The sequence below is a fragment of the Rhinolophus sinicus genome, linkage group LG02 (assembly GCF_036562045.2).
Source record: "Rhinolophus sinicus isolate RSC01 linkage group LG02, ASM3656204v1, whole genome shotgun sequence".
NCBI lineage: Eukaryota > Metazoa > Chordata > Mammalia > Chiroptera > Rhinolophidae > Rhinolophus > Rhinolophus sinicus.
Window position 1 is genome coordinate 110,272,539 of NC_133752.1, and position 23,659 is coordinate 110,296,197.

The following is a 23,659-nucleotide window of genomic DNA, read 5'->3' on the forward strand; positions in this document are numbered from 1 at the left end:
TTCCACACTCTGGGCGTTTAATCAGTGCTTATTGGCAGCTGGGGAAACAGCTGGTCACAGGGAGCTTGGTAGGCATCTGGACTCAATGATGCCCAGCTCCAGGGTTACTGGAGAAGGACGGAAACTGAGAAGCTGGTGGCTGGGCGGGCTCTGTTCCTTTCTCCCTGTCTTAGTCCATTCAGGCTGCTGTAATACATAGACCGAACAGTTCGTGAGTATCAACAGCAGACATTTCTTTCTCACATTCTGGAGGCTGGGCAGTCCAAGATCAATGCATGGCCAGGCTCAGTGTCTGGGGAGAGCCTGCTTCCTGGTTCACAGAAGACCACCTCGCCACGTTCTCACATGGCAGAATGGAGGAAGCTCTCTGGGGCTTCTTTTATAAGGCACTAATCCCATTCATGAGGTTCCATCCTCATGACCTAATCAGACCCCAAAGTCTCCACTTCTCATACCATCACCTTGGGGACTGTCAACTTAACACGTTGCGTACGGCGGGGTTTAAATCCCTCATGAAGATTCTCGTGATCCGTACGCAACGTGTTAAGAATTTTGAGAGGACACAGACATCCCACCCACAGCACTCCCTCACCTGGTCCTTTGCTGCTGCTGTGCTGTGTCTGGGACTTAGGCCTCAATGCTCCTGCTGCTACTTGGCAAAATGTCACTACAAGAGAGCATTCTAACTGGAACTGCTTGACCTATAGGAACATGTGACTTAAAACAACTACCAGGAATTCTTACCAGGTTAAATGTATTCATTCTTTTATTGACAATCTCTTTCACGCACACGTACATCTGTAATATTTGGTTTCTCATCACATTTCAGAACCCTCTCCTCCAGGCTGAAACGTGGAGCTATAGTTAACGGCTCAGACATAGGCGATGGAGAACCCTCAGCCCCAGGGGCACATGGCATCCCCGTGCACTCTCCTGGGAACAACTTCACACACTGGGCCCTAGCATCTCTCCTCTAATGTCTCGGAACCTCAGACGTTTAAGTACAGAGAGGCACACCTTCCTCTCCCCTCAAAAGGCCTGCCCAGATCCTCACTGCCCTCCCGCTCCTACCCTGCCACATGCCTCCCCACCCTGCTGTGGGCCCTCCATAGCTCATACTCCACTCCCTCTGCCACTGGACCCCAGTGTGGAGCTGAGGGCTCCCGGCTCCCAGTGCTGCCCAGCCAGCAGCCCCCAAAGCATCCTCTGCCATAGCTTTCCTTCTGACTGACTGCCAAAAGGTGAGCTCAGGGTTTCAGACTTTTCTCCCTGTGTTCACTTTCACATCACAGATGTCTACCCTGTCTCTTTCCAAAATGAGCTGAGGTGGCTTCCAGGTATGTTTGGCCCTCAGCCTCCTCTGCAGGGCAACAGCTTCTCATATTCAAGGAGTCCCAGGCCTTCGGTCTGATGTCCCAACTCCCAGCCTGGGCTCTGGTTATGTCTTCACCCCATCTGTTATGCCTCCCTCCTTCCTCTCCAGGCCCATCCTGCAGTTTACTGATGGGCCCAGCTCCCACTCATCTCCCAGACCTTACCCCACATGCTGCCTCCCCGGGACTGGTGCCTCCTCCAACCACAATCTCTTGGCCCAGGGAAACTAGCTTCTCCTTCAGCTCATATAGCACCCCCTCCAGGAATCTATCCCTGGGCCAGGTGTCCCTTCTGGGCTTCTGCATAGCCCTGGACAGGCATCTCCTCAGCCTTTACATCTTGCACGACTTCCTCTATTTGTTAATCTGTTGCTCTCACTAGGTGTTAAGCTCCCTGGTGGTCAGGGCCAATGCCAGGTACAACTTATCTTTGTATCTCAGATGTCTGGCACATAGTAGGTGCAAAATAAATGTTGAATGAATGAATAAATGAATGACGGACACTCAAGGACATGGCCACTAGCTCCTGGGAACGGGTTGTAGATTTTTGTGGGGCTGGAAGATTACCAGTCACAGAAAGAAAAATTAAGAGGTATGCCCAGGCATCAGAATCAAGATGTCTACATTTTAAAGGTACTATTCCACACATGAATATATACACACACATATACAGACACACGTGTACACCCACGTACACACATACTCCCTTCTACAATGCTCTGGATCTGGGAGGCTCTACGCCACCGGCCCCTCTGGCTCCACACCGTCCCAGCCAGAGTTCTTCCGAATCTCTTGGAAGAAAAGCTGTCGCTGGAGGCTTCTCAGGCTCTCCAGGGCCTCAGGGGAGAGCTGCTTGGCCTCCTTACCCAGGTCCTGCTTTTCTTCCTCTTCCTCCATTTCCATAAGCCCATCAGGGGGCTGCGGGGAGCTCCTGGAGATATAGCCCTGGTCGGATTGCACCGACTGCCGCTGCTCCTCCTCGTAGGGCGAGTCCCGGTCTCCCAGGGCCGCGGCCGGGCTCTCCCACCCTTCCTGGCAGCTCAGACTCTGCTGGAAGAGTGACAGCATCAAGCTTTCCAGCTGCTCCCTGCCCTGCTCCGGGAGGGGGTGGGGCGATGCCGTCGGGGTGCTGCAAATAGGCAGGGCCTCCGAGTCCACGGGGAGAAGGACACTGTTCCTCCGAGGACCGCAGCCCTCTAGCAGCGGGCGGGCCTCGCCTCCCTCCACGATGGCCAACTGGAGGGCTGCTCGGCTCCCGACAGCATGGGAGACAGGCTCCACGGCCTGGGCCTGAGCGGGAGGGCCCGCGATCACCGGCAGCACCGCGGTTTGGAGGGTCTGCGCCACCAGCAGCTGAGGTTGCAGTCTCACCACTCCCTGCCCGTCCTCAGCGCCGAGCAAATTCATCACCAGGCGGCCCTCAGGGGCAGGCTGCCGCACCACTGGCTTTTGCTTCACAATTCCTTTTCCTGGGGACAGCAGTGGCTCTTCAAACACCTCTTCGTCCAGGGACGCGAGGTCCTGGTCATCTGCCGAGCAGAGGTTCTCGCGCTCAAACCAGTCAGGGTACCGAGTCTGCCACTCCCGGAACCTCCCCACGGCTTCTTTGAGCTGCCAGCCGCTGGGATTCTGCAGGTAGTTCTCCCCTGTGAGCTCCCCAACACGGTGCATCCGGCCAGGTTCAAACATCTCCAGGTCCTGGATCCGGAAGTAAACCTCCTCGAATTTGTTCATGAGTGGGTACCTGGAAGTGATGTTGAAGAGCTCAGGGATGTCACACTCGCTGCTGATCTCACTGAAGTAGCAGACGATGTAGGTGCCGAAGCAGGCTGGCTTCTTGAAGTCTGGGAGGATCATGTTCATGGCCGCTGTGAACAGGTCCCCCGCGGGCTTCCTGTGGTCACATCGAAGCTGCACGACCGGCTCCTCCCAGCCGAGGATGGCCTGCCACTTGGCCCGGGTGCCTCGGGAGCACAGGATAATGATCTTGGAGTTGCTCTCTACCATCTCCTGCTTCTGGCGGCCCACCCAGGTCATGACCCCCACCTCTGAGATGACCTGCTCCTCCAGCAGGTCAAGGGCCACTTCAGTGCCACAGACGGTCAGCAGGAATTGTGCGAACTTTAGGACTACATCCACGTAGAGGGGGTGGTCGGCGGAGTAGACGATCCAGACCTTCCTGGGTCTCAGGGGAGGGGGCGTCAGGCCAGTGGTGGGTAGGACATCTGGGGGGAACAAGGGAAGCCAAGGCCACAGATTCAAGTGTGTGTCTGCGCTGCCCCTTGCACCACAGGCCAAGGGCAGGGATCAGTCAGAGCTCGGCTCCCTAGCCTAAGAAATGCAACTGAGGCCTTGGAATAAGCCAAATGTTGCTGTTTCACCTGTTTGGGCTGCCTGAAAAAAAATCACAGTCTGTTGCCTTCTGGAAAAAGAATCTGCCTCTCTTGCATTTTTATCTGGCCTTTAGTCTATAGTTTAATTATTTTAATTAAAAAGAAAAGGCACAAAGACCAGCCTATGGAACAGAAACGTCTGTTATAGAGAGGACCTCTTTTCACAAAATATGGTAACTTCCCTTCCTTTCCTTGCCCAAGTGATTTAAAAACATTACTCCAGCCTTGCCATTTGAGGTTCCCTCTGTGTGGGGGTGCAGAAGGCGGGTCCTTTAAAGGTGAGGTCTCCTGAAGGGACTCAGGAGTTAAACTGCAGAAAGCAACCCACCCATGGATCTCAGGAGAACCCTCCATCACACCTTTAAAAACACTCACCAAACGCAGCCCACCCACACCAGGAAACACTGACCTGTGTCTCTGGTGTCATCGCCATATTTTTCATGATGAGACCCTGAAAAGAAAAACACTGGAGTGGCTCTTTTGGAAGAGAAATAGGAACCAGCTCACAGGGCACCTGACGGGAGCCCTGCCCCACCTGACAAAGGACTACTGACAAGGGAGGCAGCCGAGACAGCAGTTACTTCCTGGCCTTTGCAGAGAGATCATACTGTGTGGAGTTGCTCAGATGTGAACCCTACCGCCATGATGAGCGGTGAGATCTGGGAAAGTTACTAATGCCTCAGAAACTCAGTTTCTTTCTCTGTAAAGTGGCTCTGTGATGGGGGATTCAATTAGATTGTGTATGTGAAGTGCTTGGCACATCGTACAGTCACCTGGGGCCACAAGTGTTCTGTGGCACTGACCCAGCCAGAATGCCCAGAATGGTGACTGTGGGTTCCCCTCTGGCCCCCTCATTACAGTCCTGGTGTACCCTCCCCGCAATTTGGCCACACCCAAGGAAACTCCCCACTTGAGGAAAAGCCCTTGCCCAGAGGTGTCCTTGTAAGAGGCATAAATCTTACAACATATCTGCAGAAGTAGCCTCCACCGGGAGTGATGACATTTCCTCCTGGTATTTTTGAGGTGAGGAAGGGAAACCAACATACTTGAGTAGTTGCTCCCCTCAGAGACGCAATGAAGGAAACTGCAGTGCAGGAATCAACTACTCGGTGACCAGGATGGGAGGAATAGAAGCCATGGATGGCCAAGGAAGATACTAAGAGCCTTCATTTCAATCCCCACCCTTTGGGCCTTTTCCCAGAACTGTCAAAAGACAGTCAATGAGTGAGGTTTCTTTCCTGTCCCTTCTTTCACCCCGTGGTTGGGGGGCACTTCAGGAAAGGTCAGAAGTGCAACTGCAGAAAAAAAAACAAGGTGCCTCTCTCACATTTATAGAGAGCTTTACAGTTTATAAAGCACTCACAGAGAGGTTAACTCATTTGACCCTCCCAATAATCCTCTGGAGAAGGACCCGCTCAATAGGTCTGCCTGGCCCGGTGTTCTTCCCACTGCACAGTAATAGTGAATACTGATTAAATACCTAATCCCGATAAGCCCTGTAAATGGGGAAATGGCCTCCCAGATCGTTGAAGGAGGAACCCAAGGTCGTGGAGGAGGAGGGAAAGGTGAGCCCCATAACCTGAAGGAAGACCCATGTTCTCTCCTGAGAGCGCCTGGACAGAGAGGGCTGAGCAGGGAGAGGAACCCATATTTATTAACGCCCACCAACAAGCACCTTCCTTGCTATGTCATGTAATCCTCACCACAGCCCTGAGAGGGAGGCGTCATGACCCCATTTTCCAGAAAAAAAACCGAATCTAAGTTTGTTAAGCAACTTGCTTATGACGACAAACCAGTGAGGCAGTACTAGGGTGCACAGCCCTGTGCCCTAGGTCCCTGGAGCCTTCTCCGTCACATCATGCTGTCCCAGGTCATACTACTCTCCCTGACCTCAGGGGTACAAGTCTGGGGGCTGCAGGATGGGGTCGCTCAGGTTGCTCCACCTGCCTGGCTGATTATGTCTAACAGGGAATCTCTACCCTAGCTCCTTCCAACCTGCTGATTTTAATAACATTGATTTGAGTAGCAATAAATGCAATTGTAACCAGCACATACTGAGCAAATACCATGTGCCAGGCTGTATGCTAAGAGCTCATATGCACTATCTTATGTAATCTTTACAACCGTTTTATGATGTAGGCATCTTTATAATTTCCATTTTACAACAGAGGAGCCTAGGCTCAGAGAATTAAGTACTTTGCCCAGATGTAAGTGCTGGAGCTGGTATCTGAGCCCAGGTCAGCCTTTACTACAGGCTCTGAGTTCTTGACAACAGGTGATGTCTGTACAAAATTTGAGACTGATGGGTGTCCTCTGAGCATAGCCTCACAGAGACTGGAGTGGGGAGGGGACACAGGAAGAAAGACAAGGGCAGAGCGGAAAACCCCAGACCCCGCCCACCATGCCTGTCCCTTACCAGACAGCTTCCAGGTCATGCAGAGGACCAGCAGGATGACGGAGCTTATCAGTAGGATGGAGATGCCCGTGATGAACCCATACACCCACAGGGGTATGTAGCCTGTGGCGAGCAGAACAGCATGAGTGATGTGGCAGGGAGGCCTGCCACGCCAGCCCTGCTGCCCAGCCCCTTGCCTGGCCTCTCTGGCCTGCACCAGGACAGGCTGGTGATCTCAGCCCTCCACCCCCCGCCCGGGCGGGTCTCTTGGTTCAGTCTTGTGTGCCTGACTACATGCCAGGCTCTGCCAGGGACGTCTCCTGTGGCCTCTGAGGAATGTCCCCTCGGGGCTCCTGCAGCACACTACGGGAAGGAACACTGGGCTTACCTACAATCTGGTCTGCAAGGAGAACAAAGGGAAAGGAGTTATTTTTAATTATTAGCAGAAATCACACAACTATCACTGACATCCACTGAGGGCCTGGTAATGACCTTGGCCCTGCACTGAGCAGTTTAGATATGGGTAAACTCGATGAAACCATCTACAGGAAACATATGAGCTGCCAGTCTACTTAGCGATGCCCCACCTCCCCCGGCAGGCTGGGGTTCGCATCCAGGCCAGAGCAACATCTGCTGCTTCCGGAGCAGCTCTGACTGTAGCCACGTTAGGCTGCACATGGCTGCTGAGTGGGCTCTGCCACGTCCATGCGTGTGATCTTGGACAAATTATGTAACATCTCTGTGCCTCAGTTTCTTCATCTATGAACCTGGGGGAGGGATTCTCCATTTCTAGGTACTCTGACTCACAACTTGTGAGGATGAAAAGCAATGACACATTAAAATGCTCTGTTCTGTACACGTATATAACTGCAACTCTATGACAGTAACATCCCCATGTTTCCTGTCACAGAAGTACAGGATCAGACAGATGAGGGGCTCTGCCCAAGGCGACACAGCTAATGAAAGGCAGTCAGGAGTTCAATCCAGGAGAGTGTCTCCAAAGCCCTGCACCGCAGGCCTGAATCACTCCAGCTTAAACTCTGCTCCATCCTTAGGACCAGGTCAGGGTTCAGGTCAAGCTGTTGACCTTCATCCACTCTCACCCCAAATATGCCCCAGGAGAGCCATATGCTTCCTACCTGGAGTACGAGTATGTGGGCAGCGGACCGTCATGGGGTGTCTGAGGCAGTCGTTCAGACAGCTGCTAAAGAAGGGCTGAATCTGTGAGGGCAGAGAAGAGCAGGGGAGAGAGGAAGCCTCACTGATGCTTTCCTGCCAGCAGAGTCACGGACCCTGGCTGGAGGCTCCAGCATCGTCCTGTGGTTGTAAGGTAGACTGCCCATCGAGAAAGGGGGGTCAAAGGAGCCCTGCCCAGATGAAGCTGGGAGAGCAGGGGCCGGAGAAGGCAGAGATGCTGCCTTGCCAGGCAGGGCGTCTCACACAGTAGTGGCTTTGGGTCCTTAGAGAGCGCCAGTCCACAAGCTGCCCTCCCTCCTTCCCTTGCCCATCTAGCAGGAATGCCCACCTGTGCACACCATCCCATACTTGTCTACACCCCTCACTCACCTGCACTTGGTGGTGGCAGCACCAATCAATGTTTGGTAGGGTGAACGTGACGTTGGACCGCTGGTGGACATCCTCTCCTGTGGGCTAAAGGGAGGGAGAGGATGGGTAGGTTAGCTGGACCAGAGCTGACTGTAGTGTTGCAGGAAGCTAGGGACAACCTTCCCCACCAGTCAGTGCGCCCTCACGAAGGCCAGTGGGACAAACACCTTTCAGGTTTCTGCTCCAGGACAATGACATTTCCCCAGTGTATTGGGGCTGCTGTTAACCCAGAAACACAGCTAGTGACTGGTACTCCTGTTTGCTGTGGCTGCTGGGGATGGCGGGGACAAGTCTGTGCTTACACCCAGTAGCGTGGCACATTTTCTGTGCTCATTGAGCCCTGGCTTTATCTTATTGCTTCATCTTTATTTCCCCTTTGTCTTCATTTCTGCATTTAAAACATCTTCAAATCCTTTTTGAAATCAGTGGAATAAACAGAGGAGGACAAAAAGAGAACAAGGAGGATGTGGGGGAGGGCAGGACACAAAGGACGGGGGTGGTGGGCAGGGCAGAGACCAACCATACGCTATCAGCCACAGACTGTAGGAGCAGAAGGAAACCTGCAGCACAGAATCCACTGCACTGTCTATCACCTACATACGGAAAGGCAGGAGGAAGAGCCACGCAGCCGGATCGGTACTGCCTGAGCACAGCGCCGAGCACTGCGCTTCTGGCAACAGTTCTGTCAGCACCAGCAGGGGAGGCTGGGGCTTGGAGGGGGGCTCTGAGCTATGTCGGAGGGGTGAAGAGTGGTAGGGAGTTACCGCAGGTATATTCAGTACGTGTTGGAAACATGTCTGGTTCTCTGTGCGTGGGGAACTGCTGAGCAGGATCTGGTAACGGGTAGGTTCACTCCACTGGGTGAAGCTCACCCGCAGCTGGTGGGCTTCCAGGATGTCCGCGGTCATGTTGGGGTCCCACAGGCTGCCTGTCCAGGGCACAGACACAGGCTGCGGTGAGGAGAGGGAATGTGCACCCAGGTAAAGCCTCCCTGGCAAGGCCTACAGCCGCAGTTACCTGAGTTCACACATGGTGTTGTGTGCTTCATCCTGGGGTCCTTGCAGTCTGCAGATCCGGAAGCAAAAGGAAACCATTAAGCCTCTGCCTTGGAAACTTGGCTCTTCTAGACTGCTGACACCAGGATAACAGTTTTCCTTCTGGGGAGCCTGTTCAAGGATGGTCCCTTCAAAGCAAGCCCCAGGACTGGACTGTGGCCCTTGACCGAGGGCCACAGCACTGGGGTGGACCAGGCTGTCTCATCCCTCCTCTCTCAGGGAACCCTCTGGATTCAAGTGTATTTCTCCTGGGCTTGCTTTGGGTGGCCAGAGTCTCGGTCCACTCCAGTTCCTTCTCTCCCCGCTGCCGCTTCCTCTCCAGGGTTGCCTCTGACTTTTTATAAGGGAGAATTTTGTTCTTTGTTCCTCCACGGCAGTTTTTCTTGAACTTTTATGTGCGCCATCATCAGTAGTTTCTGATTCAGCAGGTGGCGGGGGGAGGGATGGGGGGTCCTGAGAATCTGTCTTTCTATCAAATTCTGGGAACTACCTAAAGGACCACTGCTCCAGATATCTTCTTGATCCCCTTCCCTAATTTCCTTGACTGTAGCATTTTTACTTTGGTTTAAGAAGACACGTGACAGGTATGAATTGCTGGGGAGTGACAGGGACTACTTCAGTCTACTTTAGGGACAGGGGAGGGGACTGGGGAGAATCACTCACTCAACAAGTACTTATGGAGCGCCCAATATGTGTCAGGCACCACTCTAGACGCTGGAGATACAGTGGTGAATAAGACAGTCCCTGCCCAGAGATCACGTTCCGGTAGAGGAGGCCAATACAACGAATAGCATGATATAATGTTACAAATATACTATGACGATATTATGTCGGGGAGTGACGAATAAGATGAAGGAAAATAAAGTAGGGTGAGCAGATAGTGTGAGTGGGGTGTGTGTAGGGGGTACTCCAGAGATGAAGGTCATCATCGTCCTTAACAAGCATTTCCTGATCACCTGCTACATGCAAGGCAATTTGAGAGGTTTTGGTGACTGCACAAACGGGTGTAAGGCCCAGACCCCGTCCTTAAGGGGTCTGGCATTCCAAGTGTAGTTGGCTTTGAACAATGAGAAGTGTTATGGGCTGTGGCTGACATTCTGAAGAGGACAGAGAAAACAGAAGCTGTACACACACTGCAGGACGTTTTTGAAGATAAACCTGGCAGTATTCATGGGCAGGATGGATCAGTGGGGGAAGAGGAGATGGTATCATACGTGGGATGGTGCTAGATAAACACAGGTAAGATGTGGGGTAAAAGTGAAAAACAAGGGGACGGAAGCTGGGACGAGGCTGGGAACAGGGGTTACAACTCTTCCAAGAGTGGCTTGTATTCCTGATACTTCCTGGGCAGGGACTGTGCTTCTCTAGACAAAGAGAGGGACGCCGGTTCCCTTAAAACTCCTGGGGTCTTGGGCCAATATCCACTGTTTGTGCCAACAGAGAATGGGATCTGCCTCCAGGGAACAGAGGCTGCAGCCACACCGCAAAGAGCTCCCCGTCCCTGGCATCTGTGTGCTGTGGGTGCCACATGCTGACAATGGCAGCCATTGTCCAGCTAAGCAGGGAGGCTGACGTCTGGGCATCCTGCTGGTTTCTTCTGCAGAGCCATGGGTGAGGGGAAGAGCTGGGTAGGGGCTCTTACCAGGCACGGGGAAGTTCTTGGACTTGTGGTTGGGGTCCCCATCAGGGATGGGCTTGGGCAGGTGGTGAACGGTCACCTCATATTCCTGGCCAGGTTCTACTACAAAGTGACTGAAGGTAAAACGCCACTGAAGAGAAGGGAAAAAAAAGGGAGGTTGGACCAGGAAGCCACCACACCTCTCACCCAGCTGCCCCCGAAGCACCCACTCTACCTACTGCCAAACGATCAGCCAAAAATAAGAAGAAATAACCACCACAGACCCCAAATCAGAGTCTTCTGTGTCTTCACTCGTTTCTTCTGGTCTTTCCTGCCTATTTCAATATCTGGCCTCATCAGCAGAGTGCCATGCGGGAAGCCAATCCTAGGGCAGCCACAGAGCCCCTGCCCCCACCCCGTCTCACAGTGCAGAGCAGTGGTGAAAGGGCGCCCAGCCAAGGGACTTGGGGCCATTGGCGAGCTGGTACCTAAGACGCAGCTAAAAACTATGTTAAGTGACTCTTCCTCCTTAAATGGGAAAGCCAGGGATCTCTTGAGAATGTTCTGGAGCACAAAAGTGCAGAGGGAGGGCTAGAGAGGTTTCCAGCCACCTGGGCCTGCAGAGATGGCGGCGTGTGTGGTGTTTTCTGGACAGTCTGGAAGCTAGGTACTGACTGCAGCTCCTGTTCGAACTACCTTGCTGATGGGGCTGCGGTCCTTTGCTTCAAAGTATCCAGGCACCTGGTCCTCACCACCCACCTAGCAGTCAAGTTTGGGGGCCCTAATTAAATATTAGGGAGGGGAATCTGTCTGCTTCCTGTGTCTGTGGGAGATCTGCAAATGGTCACTTTTTGCAGATTTAAACTAGCAGTTTTCTACTAGAGCTTGCATCAGAACTACTTGGTGGGCTTGTAAAAGGGTTGCTGGGCCCCACCCCAGTTTCTGACTAGGCAGGTCTGGGTGGAGCCCTAGAATCTGCATTTCTAACAAGCTCCCAGGTCACACTGATAGGCTGTTCCTGAGACTACACTTTGAGAACCACTGCTTTAAACGAACTGAACAAGAGTCAACAATTTACTACTAGCTGTGAATAGCAAGATGAGCAGAAATTGCTGCAGAACTCATTTACATGTGTCCCACCCACTATGGTTCCCTGATCTGGGCAACATCATTCCTTCTGGAGGCAGGGCCCACATTAATGTCAGTTACAAGTAAAGATGGCAGGAGGCAGGGCTGGGAAGGCTCTCCTCATTCAGGGACCAGCTAGGGAAGGCTGGAAGGAAAAGCAGGGGAGGCTCGTCTGGGAAGTTTTCAAAAACATGTTCTGCTCCCCATGATCATCAGAGGAACACAGTCCACGCATGAGCTGGACTCTTACCCGTTGGTGATGATGCTGCAGTTTGGAGAGAAACTCAAACTTGACACACAACCGCTCATTGGTGTTCAGCTGCAGAACAGATAATTCTGCGCCTTCCAGGTAGAGGATGCTGGCTGAAGGTCAGAGGGGGGAGAGCAGACACAGATGCAGGTCAACGGGACAAACCACTGGGCGTGTCACTTCCCCGTTAGTTATGCTTGTTCACTCTTAAAAGAAAATCTGCCTAGCTTACCCAACCCTCCACTTCCTGTTCCTCCCAGTTCACTCCTGGGCCTAAGTTAGCCTCCTGCCCTGCAGACAGTTACTTCTCAGCTACACAGAACAAGCAATACTTTATAGTGGGCTAGAAGCAAAGGCTTTGCAAGTTTGTGGTGAGAGCGTTGGCAACAGGGCATGGGTGTCAAACGCGGCCATTCCTACCATCCTTGAAGAGGTAGCAACAGCAATAGGAGCTGGGGACTTACAAAGAGAACTCCCCGGGCCCTGTTCGCAAATCTGGGGCTGGTTGTCCTTAACCCCAATCTTCTCTGTTCTGTAATACAACTCTCTATCCCTAAGAGATTTGGGGATGCTGTTTTAAAAATGGCAGCCCCTAAATTAAAGGAAAAAGCAGGCTGGCAAAGGTGTTACCATTTTTCCAGTAAATACCTGGTACTGCAGTTACAGAATTAACCACGTGACTTCCCCCCATCCCACATGGTGATAAAGATTTTAGGCTGAAGGAAGGCCTTTCGTGAAGGATGGTAGGACAAAAACATACTGGGGGTTAATATCTAAAACACTGAAACAGTATTCAGTGCATGAATGGATCCTTTCAGGACAAAATTTGGGCCTTCATGCTTGAGCACAGGACTGGGAACCCAATTCTAAGTCTGATGGGAGAGCCTGTGGTCTTGTCTGGGGGTTCACCTGGAGGTGGGCAGAATCCCATGGGACCTGCTGACACGCCCACTCACCGTCTGTCTGCAGGATCCATTCGATGTGAACCACAGGGACGAGGTCTCCGCGCCGGGTGTGGGCAAAGTGCAGCCGCACTTGGACATCTTTGGGGGACGAGGGGGTCAGGTTTCGAGGGTGGATCCAGCTGTCATCCAGGCAGGTACCTGTAGCAGGAAAAGCAGAAGTCAGAGGCTTGCGTGCTCTGTAAGAAACTGAAACATGCAAGCAAGGTGCCCAGCAGCAGGCCCAGAGAGTTGGATCTTAAACATTCAGGGGCCTAAGATCCTTGGTGGGGTCTCAGCTTCCCTTTCTTCCCCCCTTTCTCCTTGTCTGGGGTCACTGCATAGCTCTGAAGTTTCAAGGGCATTTCAGGAGAGAAGACAAAGCACATGACTTGGTTTTGAGATGAAGCATTGGTTGGAAATGGGGGCAGAGGAAAGATGGGGTAGAGAAAAGAGCTGTTTTATTTTTATATACCAGGGTGCCTAATTAGCACAGACACTTGAAACATGTGCCTCCGTCTTCACTTAAAACAAAACAAAATCAACAGCACAGATGTCTCTCACTTTACAGTGACAAGCTCTGGCAAACCAAGTTGGATTACAGACACACGAAGGCAGCATCCCAGAAGATACTCTCAAAATCCAAAGGACAGTTCTGCTTCTCACTTCCTGGCTTTTGCATAATGAATATTCTTGATAGGAAGTGCAGGTGTGCATCCAAGGTTTTCAAGGACACCTCCTGCTCAAGTAGCCCTCATCCACAATCGGAAGAGGAATGGCGGCACTTCTGTCAGGGATCCGCACGAGGTCAGCACTTTATTAACAAAGCAACAAGAACAAAAAAAGACGACTTACTATTCTTGACTGTGCAGTTTAGCTCCTGTGGGAAAAAAGAAAGAGGTAATTTCAGCTTTGAAAGAACTTTAATTCACAAGTCAGGCTCCAGACATTTCCCTCTGGCTCATTCTCAAGAATAAAATATACACAGCCCTCCTGTCTCACTTCAGGGGCCCAGTCTGGGGAGGAGGACCATATTCCCCTCACACTTTTCTCATGCTGCCCAACTGAGGACAAACAGAATGAGGAGTGGGAATAGTGGATGGCAAAATGGAACTGGTGTTTTCTGAGTAGCCGGGAGGGGCCGGGAGCCTTCCAACTTTAAAAGACACTGAGAAGGTTCTCCTGTGGGGCCTTGGGGCTTTTAATCTTCCCTGAGGCTTCATCTGCCATCTGGAAACACTACTGCAAGAGGGGAAAACCTAAACCCCAGTCCCTGTTATTGAAATTTACTAAGTCTCTACAAACTCCCTGGGGAAGATGTGCCAGATGCTGTCCTGGGTGATTTATATATATTGTCTCACGAATCTTCTAACACACTTACGACTACTTAAGTGTCCTTAGCCCCACTTCATAGATGAGGAAACTGAAGGACACGGATAAATTAAGTTGCCTCCTACTGTGTGAACTCCTTTCTAACCCAGAGGGGATCTGGAGGGCCAAATTCAGAAATCCCAATTAAAAATAGTTTTAGAGAAATTAACCACTGGGACTAAGTTTGGCCAGCGGATTCTGCTTTGGCAAACACACACATACTCGTACACCCCTGGAGCTGAGTCACCTCAAAATACCTAACGTTGCAAACCTCGATTTGTTAAACTGTAAAATCAGAAAAAGCACAGTACCAACTTCATAGTGTTGTTGAAGATTAAATGATGCAAACTGAAATAAAGATCTTGGGCAGGGGGTGGGCTGGTAGTGATGGTGGCGTGTGTGTAAGGTGCCTTTCACGCTAGATGTCTATATTATAAACAGTTTCAAATAATGGGAATGTACCTGTGTACTAGTTATACAACTAAGCGCAATGATACACGCTCCCACACTGTTCGACAGGAAGCTTACTTACGAGAAGCCCTACGAGAATCATGAGGAATTGTGTTGGCTGCAGTGCTCAGAGAACCATCGCACCGCCTGCTAAATGAGACGATATTTGTCCAGTGTCTGGCACATATGTCTGCTCTTTAATTACTGGCTCCCCTTCTTTAGAGCCTGGCGTATAACAAGGACTCAATTAACAGAAGCTACTATTATATGGGGGACCTCCACACCCTCAGACTTGGCTGTGGAGCAAGGCGGACCCAGGCTCAGGTGTTTTCAGTTATCTTCACTGGTAAAATGGACCAAACACATCCTGTGGAGCAGAAGACAGTCTGATGTGGAAGTGGACCAGAATGTGATTCTAAGGACAACAGAGACTTGGTAGATGCATGTCAATAGGGCACTGGGTCCGCACCTGCCTTTCTCTCAAGAGGGACCAGAGAGGCAGGGCAAAGGAACGGGAGGGGGAAGACGCTGTTCCACCATGGTTCACTCACAAAGAGGATGAAGGGATAATGTCCTAAACATGCTCCAGAAGCGACTCTAAGCGTGCCATTTCATCCATAACCTACCTTTCTGGGATACCAGTTCCAGACTTTCTGTATCCTGTCCAGCTCCTCGGGATTAGTTCTCACTACTGGTCCCAGGACCATCACAGCCCTGCACGACACTCCTCACATGTTCAACAACAAGATCCCTCTAGTTGCCTCTGCTGCCTTGAACACTCTATTTCTCCTCCCACTTGAGACTCCTTGGACTGGTGCACAGAGGGCAAGAAACTGGCTCTTTGACCTTGATATATCTCCATCCCTCATACCTTTTCCTAGCAAATTACAGGAGGATATGCTCCAGCAAAATGAGGGTGTTAACCTCTGGGAAGGAAGACACAGGATCTAGGACATGGGAGCTTTAATCATGACAGGATATTTAGTATGACAATGGTGCCACAGGCCTAGAGAGTAATCAGTCCACATTGGAGCTGAGAACACAGGGCTCAGGAGGAAGTTCTCTGGAGGAAAAGGGAATGAAATTGATGGAACAGCTGATGTTTGCAGAAAAAGACATAACAAATCTGACAGAAAAATCTAAGACTAGAAAATTATAGAATCTAAGAGTGGAAAATTATAGAAGTTAAGAATTAAAACAATTAAAGAAGTTATACCAAAAAAGAAATATAATAGAAAGTACACATACTTGCCTCATTAGTGAATATTATTTACTTGTTAGAATATAGACACTGACTATGAATTTAACTAAAATTGTGATATCACTACAATGAGAAGCTTGGGAGGAAAAGCAGTGGGAAGAGGGCAATATAAGACATTCAGATTTTCATCTATTATAAGTCAATAGACAATATCTAACATTGACAATATAAGTATATTCAGAAAGATGGAGACAAATGCCAGAAGCAATAACTAAAAGGAGTATAAGTGATTGTCTTTGGGGAACAGCATTTTATACACATACCTCATGTAATCTTTATAACAGCCCTCTAACGTAAGTACCATTATCCTATTTTTACTGATGAAAAAACTGAGGCAGAGGCAGGTCAGCTAAGTGGCCCAAGGTCCCACAGAGCTAATATTCAAGCCCACAAAGCTTTGTTCCAGAACCCAACCTCCTAATCACTGCTATACTGCCTCTCTAAATCGGAAGAGGGACACCCACCACGGTGGGCCAATATTCTCTATCCATAGTGGTGAAGATTAAAAGGAAGAAATAAAAGACTGCTCTGTGTATTCAATGGCCACTAGCAAGTGCCTGGTGAAGAGAAGTTCTGAAGGCCCTGCTTTGATTCTCAGCTCAGCACTCACTAGGGTGTGACCCTGGGCCAGTCACCTAGCCTCTCTAACACAGGTGAATCACGCCTGCCTGGCAGGGTGTTGTGAGCGCTGCATGAAGTTATACATGCAAACGAACGCCTGCACAAAGCTGTAGGCAAACCTGGCACTTCTCAAGGCCACAGCCCATGCGGTCTGGCACTTTTGCTCTCCCCATGACCCTGTTAGTGAGGCTCGTCTCCTCTGATAGAGAAGTCACCGGCTCCAAGCAGTGGGGAGACTGACCGGGGCTGCAGAGTGGACGAGATGGGAGCCCAGGCCTCTGACTCAGCTAAGTGTCCTCTTCCCTGCATCGCATCACTTCCGGTTGCTATTCGATGTTAGTCTCTAAATGGACGGCTGCCTGACAGGAGCAGTGAGAAGTCAGATATGATGGCCAAGACACCTGTTCACTTTGCGGGTTCTACCACCAGCAGATCCTCCAGGCCTGACTGCCCAGATGCCTACACCACCCAAGAGCATCCACAGAACTCAACTTTTTACACTTTGAAAGAATGGCACGGCCGAAAGCAGCTTCTGGCAACCAGAAGATAAACAAAACAGTTGTTCTACCACAAGTCAAAACTGCAAGTGCTCAGGGACAAAAATGAATTTCTAACACTATACACACCCTGGCTAAAAAACTGTGTTAACACCCACGCTGACCAACTCCAAGTCACCGTTTTCCATTGTGGGTTTTCTTTTCCCCCAGTTGACAGTCAAGGAAACCTGATAAAGCCCTGGCAGGAGGAGGGGCCGACAAAAGACTGCCCAGGGAACTGCAATTACTTACGGTTCCTCCAGTATTGATTTCTGTGGGGGAACTTAAGTCATCTGGGTTTTGAGGTACTAAATCAAGGAGGCCAGAAAGAGTGCTAGGCCTGGTCTCAGTTTATCACTGCTTTTCAAGCAGAACTAACCATTTATTCATCATTCACTCATTTCTGTGTTCTTTTATTCCACAAATACTTATCAAGCCCCCACATCCTATCTTTGCAGCACCGGGCTAGGAACAGAACAGACAAGGGAAGTCCCCTCCGATCCTCCTCTCATTTTGTGAGTCACTGAGCGCTAAATCCAACGAGGCTCTGGATAGACAGTAACATTCTGGAAAGTGGTGTGGATCCACTTTCAGACGGCTCACCCAGCCTTTTCATTGTGGAAATGAGGAAACACAGGTGCACGCAGCCGAAAATGCCCAAGGTTGCAGACTGTAAGTGGTAAAGTCAGGATATAAACCCGGATCCTCTGAGGTCAAGTTTGTGGCTTTCCCTCTCCTCACTGTATGGCGTTGCATCCACTACAACACCAGCTGAGGGAGAGAAATCTGAAGGGTGTAGTTTCTTGCTTTTTAAAGGGACTAGTCAATAAAGCAAGGAAGCTGTTTGTCACCGTCTGTGAGCAGAGCAAGTGGAAGGAGGAGCCTGCAGATCACAGACAAATCTGGCCAATAAGCATCTCACCACAGCACTCTCTGGAATCAGGCTGTGCCCTTACTACTGACATTCCGTGGCTTCCCCCAGAGCAATTCATATCAAAAGAACACCGCAGCTAGAAGTTATTTTTCTTTTCGCTGGAACTGTGTGTACACTCACTGGATATACAAAGAGCACCTGTTCCAGGCCACCTCCCACCACAGTTCCCACCTTGAAGCCTTTTCCCTCCTAGATGATTTAAGTCCCGTGGACACAGGGTTTCCTTACTGTTTTGGTTCCCAGCAACAGCACCCTGATCTCTGCAGGCATGTGGCAAATGGCCATCACAATGACAACTTGGAATCCTCCAGGGCACAACAGTTCTTACCAAGTCTGCAGGAAGGATCTGCTGAGTATATGCCCCCAACTTTGCCCAATAGCGGGAGTCACAACTCATTCACATAAAAAAAAAAATCTTTTCCCTGCTAAATAGTCACTCACCCTCCACCCTCTTTTGGTAAATTCTCTACAAAATTAGATAGGAGAAATATCTCTAGGGTTGTTTCACATCCTGACTCAGACACTGAGCATTACTCCTTAGGTAGGACCAGCAGTGACGGAGGAGAAGGGACTGAGGAAACCACTGAGAAAGTGGAGGAAAGGCGAGCGCTTACAGGAGGGAAGTGGTGCAGGCAGGCACAGTGTTTTGCTACTTTTTTCTCCCCCTTGAGATGATCCTCCACCACAGGGCCACTACCCAAAGGGTGGGTGTGTCACTTCCTGTTGGGAACAGCTCAGACACTACTTGACAGATGCTAATCAGGCTCGGAGTGGTGGTGGTGTTGGTGGGAGCTGAAGGGGCGGCTTCTCATCTGCCCCATTCTCAGCGCTTCACCCCTCTGGGGAAGTGCCCCGAGTCTGCCGGCAGCCCTCAGCCGCCCTCAGCACAACTGTCCCTGGAAGGTTACAGGCCACGTTTCACTGGAGGCTCCGGCCCTGCGGCCCTCTCAGGCAGCCACGGCTCGTGCGCACGGTTCTACCGCCGTAGGAGGTTCCCCTTCCCCCCGGGGAAGTGGGTTGAGATCCACCGCGGCCCCCACCCTCTGATCTGGCTGCTGCGGACTTGCCCGGATCCTCTCCAGGGTAGGTCTTTAAGTCGGCTCAGCCTCCCAGGCTCGGGTCGTGGCCGCCGGGGCACAGCAGGGGTCCGCAGGGAGCACGACGAGGGGTCTGCCCAGTCTCGTCCGGCTTCTCCGCAGGCTCCTTCCGCACCCCCTTTCTAACCAGCCTCGCCCCGCCTCTCCGGCCGGGCCCCGGTCTCCTTCCCCAAACCGTGGGCCCCGGCGGAGGTGTCCCTCCCGCCCAGGATGCCGGCCAGGTTGTGCAACACCCGGTGCGTGATTTCTTTTCTCCGCTGACTCCCTCTTCTCCCGGGTCCATACCGCAACTCCTGCTGCTCCGACGGTCCTGCCCGGTGCACCCGCTCCCTGTGCCCAAGCCCTGACTCCCTCTGAGACCCCAGCACGGACTTCCTGCCCACCTCGCAAGGGTCCCGAGCTCCGGCCTCCTGGCCGCCCGCCCCGCCGCCTTCGCCCCTCCGCCCCGCAGCATCCTGGCTGCTCCCGCGCTCCTCCAGGGCGCGGCGGGGGTCTCACCTGCTGGGAGCAGACAGGTGCCGGGTGGTCCAAGAGCCGCGGGGAAGCGCGACCCGGGGCAGGCCCGCTCAGGAGCAGCAGCAGCAGCCCCAGCGAGGGCCCCGGGACGACCGGCGGTCGGTGGCGCGGAGCCCCCATGACCCCGCGGCACTGTGGCGGAGCGCGCTGCCCGGGGCTGGGGGCGCAGCGATCGAACACCCGGGGTTCCCTGGGCTCCGCCGTCCGGAGTCCGCCAACTTCGCCCGCTTCCGGCTTCCACCCCAGCTAAGGGGCGGGACGCACCGAGGGGAGGGCTCCCGGCTGGTGGCGTCCCTCCGCCGGTCCCTCCCCCGCCGCGCGGCCCAGGTGCGCGCCCTGCCCGCGCTCCTCCCCGCCCACAGCCGGCTCCCGCCGCAGACCCCACGCGCGGGCCGGCGTCCGCTCGCCCTCCAGCCTGAGCCCGCTCCACGTTTCATCCCGCTCTCGCCCGCCCCGGGTAGTTCGATTTTCGTCCTTTCCCCTTTGCTGTCGCTCCTGGTCCTACTTCTTTGCTTTCCTCTGGGTCCTTTGACGTCAGGCCCCAACTCGAGTCTCAACGGAAGTCTGTCTTCTTAGTCCCTGTCTCTCTTTACTGCACCCCCCTTTTCACCCCGTTTCTCCTCTGCTCTGCTTGCTCTGGCTTTCCGTTCTCCTCAGGAGGCAGGGGCGGCTCGAGTCCCGGCGCGTTCCCGGCCCGAAGCCGGGGGAGGAAGTGGGAGCAGTCATTTCCCGCAGGTGTGACGCGAACTCGGGGAGACGCGATCCCCGGAGGCCAGCCACCCGGCTTCGTACCACTGTGTGTCTCCCCAGCGCCCAGAGTGTCGTGTTTCCGGAGAGACTTACTCTCCGTCTGCTGAGGGACAGTCCTCGGCTCCATACACACCGGACGTTAGTCTCCGGTTGTGATGATTCAACCTTCAGAACGCGGGCCGACTGCATCTCTCCTCTCCATCCCTAGTCCTGCGCGGTCCCTTCCTCTGTGCTCCTGCCACTCCCTCCTGCCCCGTTGGTGGTTTTCAGCCTTGCCTTCCTGTTTCATCCTACATGCTCTAGACACATTTCCGTTTAGAAAACTGTATTTTTATCCCCTTCCTCCATCCTAAACCCACCACCGTCCGTATTTCCCTCCCTATCAAATCCAAGTGCCTTTCCCTGACCTTTGGCGCCAGTGCAATCTAGACGCACTCAGCTTCTCCCTTTGCTTTCCACTCACCTGGACTGGAGCTCCCATATCCGGGCGGGGGATTTTTCTCTCTGTCTAAGGCACCCACCGCCCTTTTCTGCTACTGGCAGACTCTTGGAGACCATCTCTGTTGGTCCCCGCATCCTCCCCAAGGATCCGGCTACGTTAGGCCTGAAGCTCGGTGGTCTTCAATCATCTTTACTTGTTTATTTCCAAAAGACTTTTGGAGAACTGCATCCAATCATACATCTTTAAAGTGACATCTAAAATTTTGATCCTCAGTTTAAATAATGGATATAATTGTTATTAAAATTTGACATTTGTAGCAGGCAGCTTTTAAGATGGCTCCCCAAGGTCCAGCCTTCTGGTATTCACATCCTCTGAGTCTCCCCTTGAGTGTGGGCTTGGCCTAGTGACTTGTTTCCAACAACAGAATATGAATGCAAGACCAAAATGATGGGATGTCACTTTCAAGATCAGGCTACAAAAAGGCCCTGACTTCTGGTTGCTCAGCCTCTTTCTGGGTTGCTGTGGCTGCCCTGGGGACAGGCCCAAGTGGCCAGGAGTTGAGAAAGGCCTCTGCCCATCAGCCAGTAAGAAATTGAGGTCCTCATTTCATAATTACAATTAATGCATAATTGATCAAAATAATGTAAATATGATACAAGTTTTGATAACTAATTATTAAACATAATAAGAAACTGTTATTTGGGGGCCGGCCCGGTGGCTCAAGCGGTTAGAGCTCCGTGCTCCTAACTCCGAAGGCTGCCGGTTCGATTTCCACATGGGCCAGTGGGCTCTCAACCACAAGGTTGCCAGTTCAATTCCTCGAGTCCCGCAAGGGATGGTGGGCAGCGCCCCCTGCAACTAAAATTGAACATGGCACCTTGAGCTGAGCTGCCGCTGAGCTCCCGAATGGCTCAGTTGGTTGGAGCCTGTCCTCTCAACCACAAGGTTGCCGGTTCGACTCCCGCAAGGGATGGTGGGCTGTGCCCCCTGCAACTAGCAACGGCAACTGGACCTGGAGCTGAGCTGCGCCCTCCACAACTAAGACTCAAAGAACAACAACTTGAAGCTGAACAGAACCCTCCACAACTAAGACTGAAAGGACAACAATTTGACCATTGCTCCCCAATAAAGTCCTGTAAAAAAAAAAAAAAAAAAAAAAAAGAAACTGTTATTTGAAATTTACTTCTTATGAGATGAGTTCATGTAACTGTTCAGTTTCTGACAGTTCATTATTGGTGTATAAAAAGGTGACCAATATCTGAACATTAATTTTGTATCCTGGTACTTTACTGAATTCACTTGTCAGTTCTAATAGTTTTTGGTGGAATCTTTGGGGTTCTATCCATATAGTATCATGTCTTATGCAAATAATGACAGTTTTACTTCTTCATTTCCAATATGGATGCTTTTTTTTCCTTGTCTGATTGCTGTGCCTAGGAATTCTAAAAAAAGTAGTGAAAGTGGGCACTCTTGTCTTATTCTTAAAACTTTTATTTATTTTAAGTGTGTTTTTCTAGGATCCATCAGCTCCAAGTCAAATAGTTGTTTCAATCTAGTTGTGGAGGGCATAACTCACAGTGACCCATGTGTGGATCGAACAGGCAACTTCGTTGTTAAGCGCACCGTGCTCTAACCAACTGAGCTAACCGGCTGCCCCTTATTCTTGATTTTAAGGAGAATGCTTTTAGCTTTTCCTCTATGAGTATGATGTTAGCTGTGAGTTTGTCATATATAGCCTTTATTATGTTGAAGCTTGTTCCCCCATTCCCACTTTGCTGAGTGTTTTTATCATAAATGGATGCTGGATTTGGTCAAATGCTTTTTCTGCATTTATTGATATGGCCATATGATTTTTACTTTTCATTTTGTTTATGTGGTGTATCATATTAATTGAGTTGTGGCTATTGAGCCAGCCTTGCATACCAGGAATAAATCCTACTTGATCATGGTGTATGATCTTTTAAATGTATTGCTGAATTCTGTTTGCTAATATATATATATATATATATATATATATATTTATTTATTTATATATATTATATATATATATTATTTATTTATTTATTTTTTGAGGATTTTTGCATCTATGTTCTTTAGGGATATCAGCCTACAGTTTTCGTTTTTTGTAATATCTTTGTCTGGTTTTGGAATCAGGTGGTAACCTCATAAAATGAGCTTGGGAGCCTTCCCTTCTCTTGAATTTTTTGGAATAATTTGAGAAGGATAAATGTTAATTCTTCTTTGAATGTTTGGAAAAATTCACCGGTGAAAACATCTGGTCTAGTACTTTTGTTTCTTGGGAGTTTTTTTGATTATTGATTTGATTTTGTTAGTAGTAATTAGTCTGCTCAGATTTTCTGTTTCTTCTTGATTCAGTCTTGGAAAATTGTGTGTTTCTAAGAATTTATCCATTTCTTCCAGATTGTCCAATTTGTTGGCATATAATTGTTCATAATATTTTCTCATAATCCTTTGTATTTCTGTGGTGTCAGTTGTCACTTCTCCCTTTCATTTCTGATTTTACTTATTTGGGTCCTCTCTCTTTTTTCTTTAATGAATCTGGTTATGGGTTTATCAATTTTGTTTATCTTTTCAGAGAACCAGCTCTTGGTTTCATTGATCTTTCTTTTTGTTTGTTTTTTCTTTTTTTTTTAGACTCTATTTTGCTTTTTTCTGCTCTGGTCTTTATAATTTCCCTTCTTCTACTCACTTTGGGCTTTCTTTGTTCTTCTTTTTCTAGTTCCTTTAGGTATTAGATTAGATTCTTTCTTTTTCTTTTTCTTTTTTTTTCTTAGATTAGATTCTTTATTTGAGATTTTTCTTATTTCTTGAGGTAGGCTTGCATTGCTATGAATCTCCCTCTAAGAATTGCTTTCTCTTGTGTCCCATAGATTTGGGTTCATTGTGTTTCATTTTCATTTCT

The 23,659-nt window shown here is 50.5% G+C and overlaps 1 protein-coding gene and 1 non-coding gene across 6 annotated transcripts in view; one reads left to right on the top strand and one right to left on the bottom strand.

Annotated features, from left to right (window-relative positions):
• Positions 1 to 748: 748 nt before the first annotated feature.
• On the bottom strand, positions 749 to 19,828 carry IL17RA (interleukin 17 receptor A). 4 transcript variants are annotated; one of them, XM_074325141.1, is made up of 13 exons: positions 19,527 to 19,828; positions 13,614 to 13,638; positions 12,774 to 12,920; positions 11,818 to 11,930; positions 10,464 to 10,590; positions 8,784 to 8,831; positions 8,639 to 8,694; positions 7,728 to 7,811; positions 7,301 to 7,382; positions 6,550 to 6,561; positions 6,183 to 6,284; positions 4,176 to 4,217; positions 749 to 3,598 (listed from the first exon to the last, which is right to left on the bottom strand). In XM_074325141.1, exons 1-13 carry the CDS (start codon positions 19,662 to 19,664, stop codon positions 2,109 to 2,111), a joined length of 2,466 nt encoding a protein of 821 aa, XP_074181242.1. In that variant the 5' UTR covers positions 19,665 to 19,828; the 3' UTR covers positions 749 to 2,108. The 4 variants fall into 4 exon arrangements, with proteins under 4 accessions (XP_074181242.1, XP_019612834.2, XP_074181243.1 ...); XM_019757275.2 differs by having other exon boundaries at positions 8,531 to 8,694; positions 19,527 to 19,826; XM_074325142.1 differs by lacking the exon at positions 13,614 to 13,638 and adding an exon at positions 13,234 to 13,572 and having other exon boundaries at positions 8,531 to 8,694; positions 19,527 to 19,662.
• Positions 18,876 to 23,659, top strand: part of LOC109461204 (uncharacterized) — a 55,002-nt gene continuing 50,218 nt past the window's right edge. For both annotated transcript variants that reach the window (XR_012493804.1, XR_012493806.1), the window contains exon 1: positions 18,876 to 19,014. This is a non-coding gene — a transcript (uncharacterized LOC109461204). The remainder of the gene's footprint in view (positions 19,015 to 23,659) is intronic.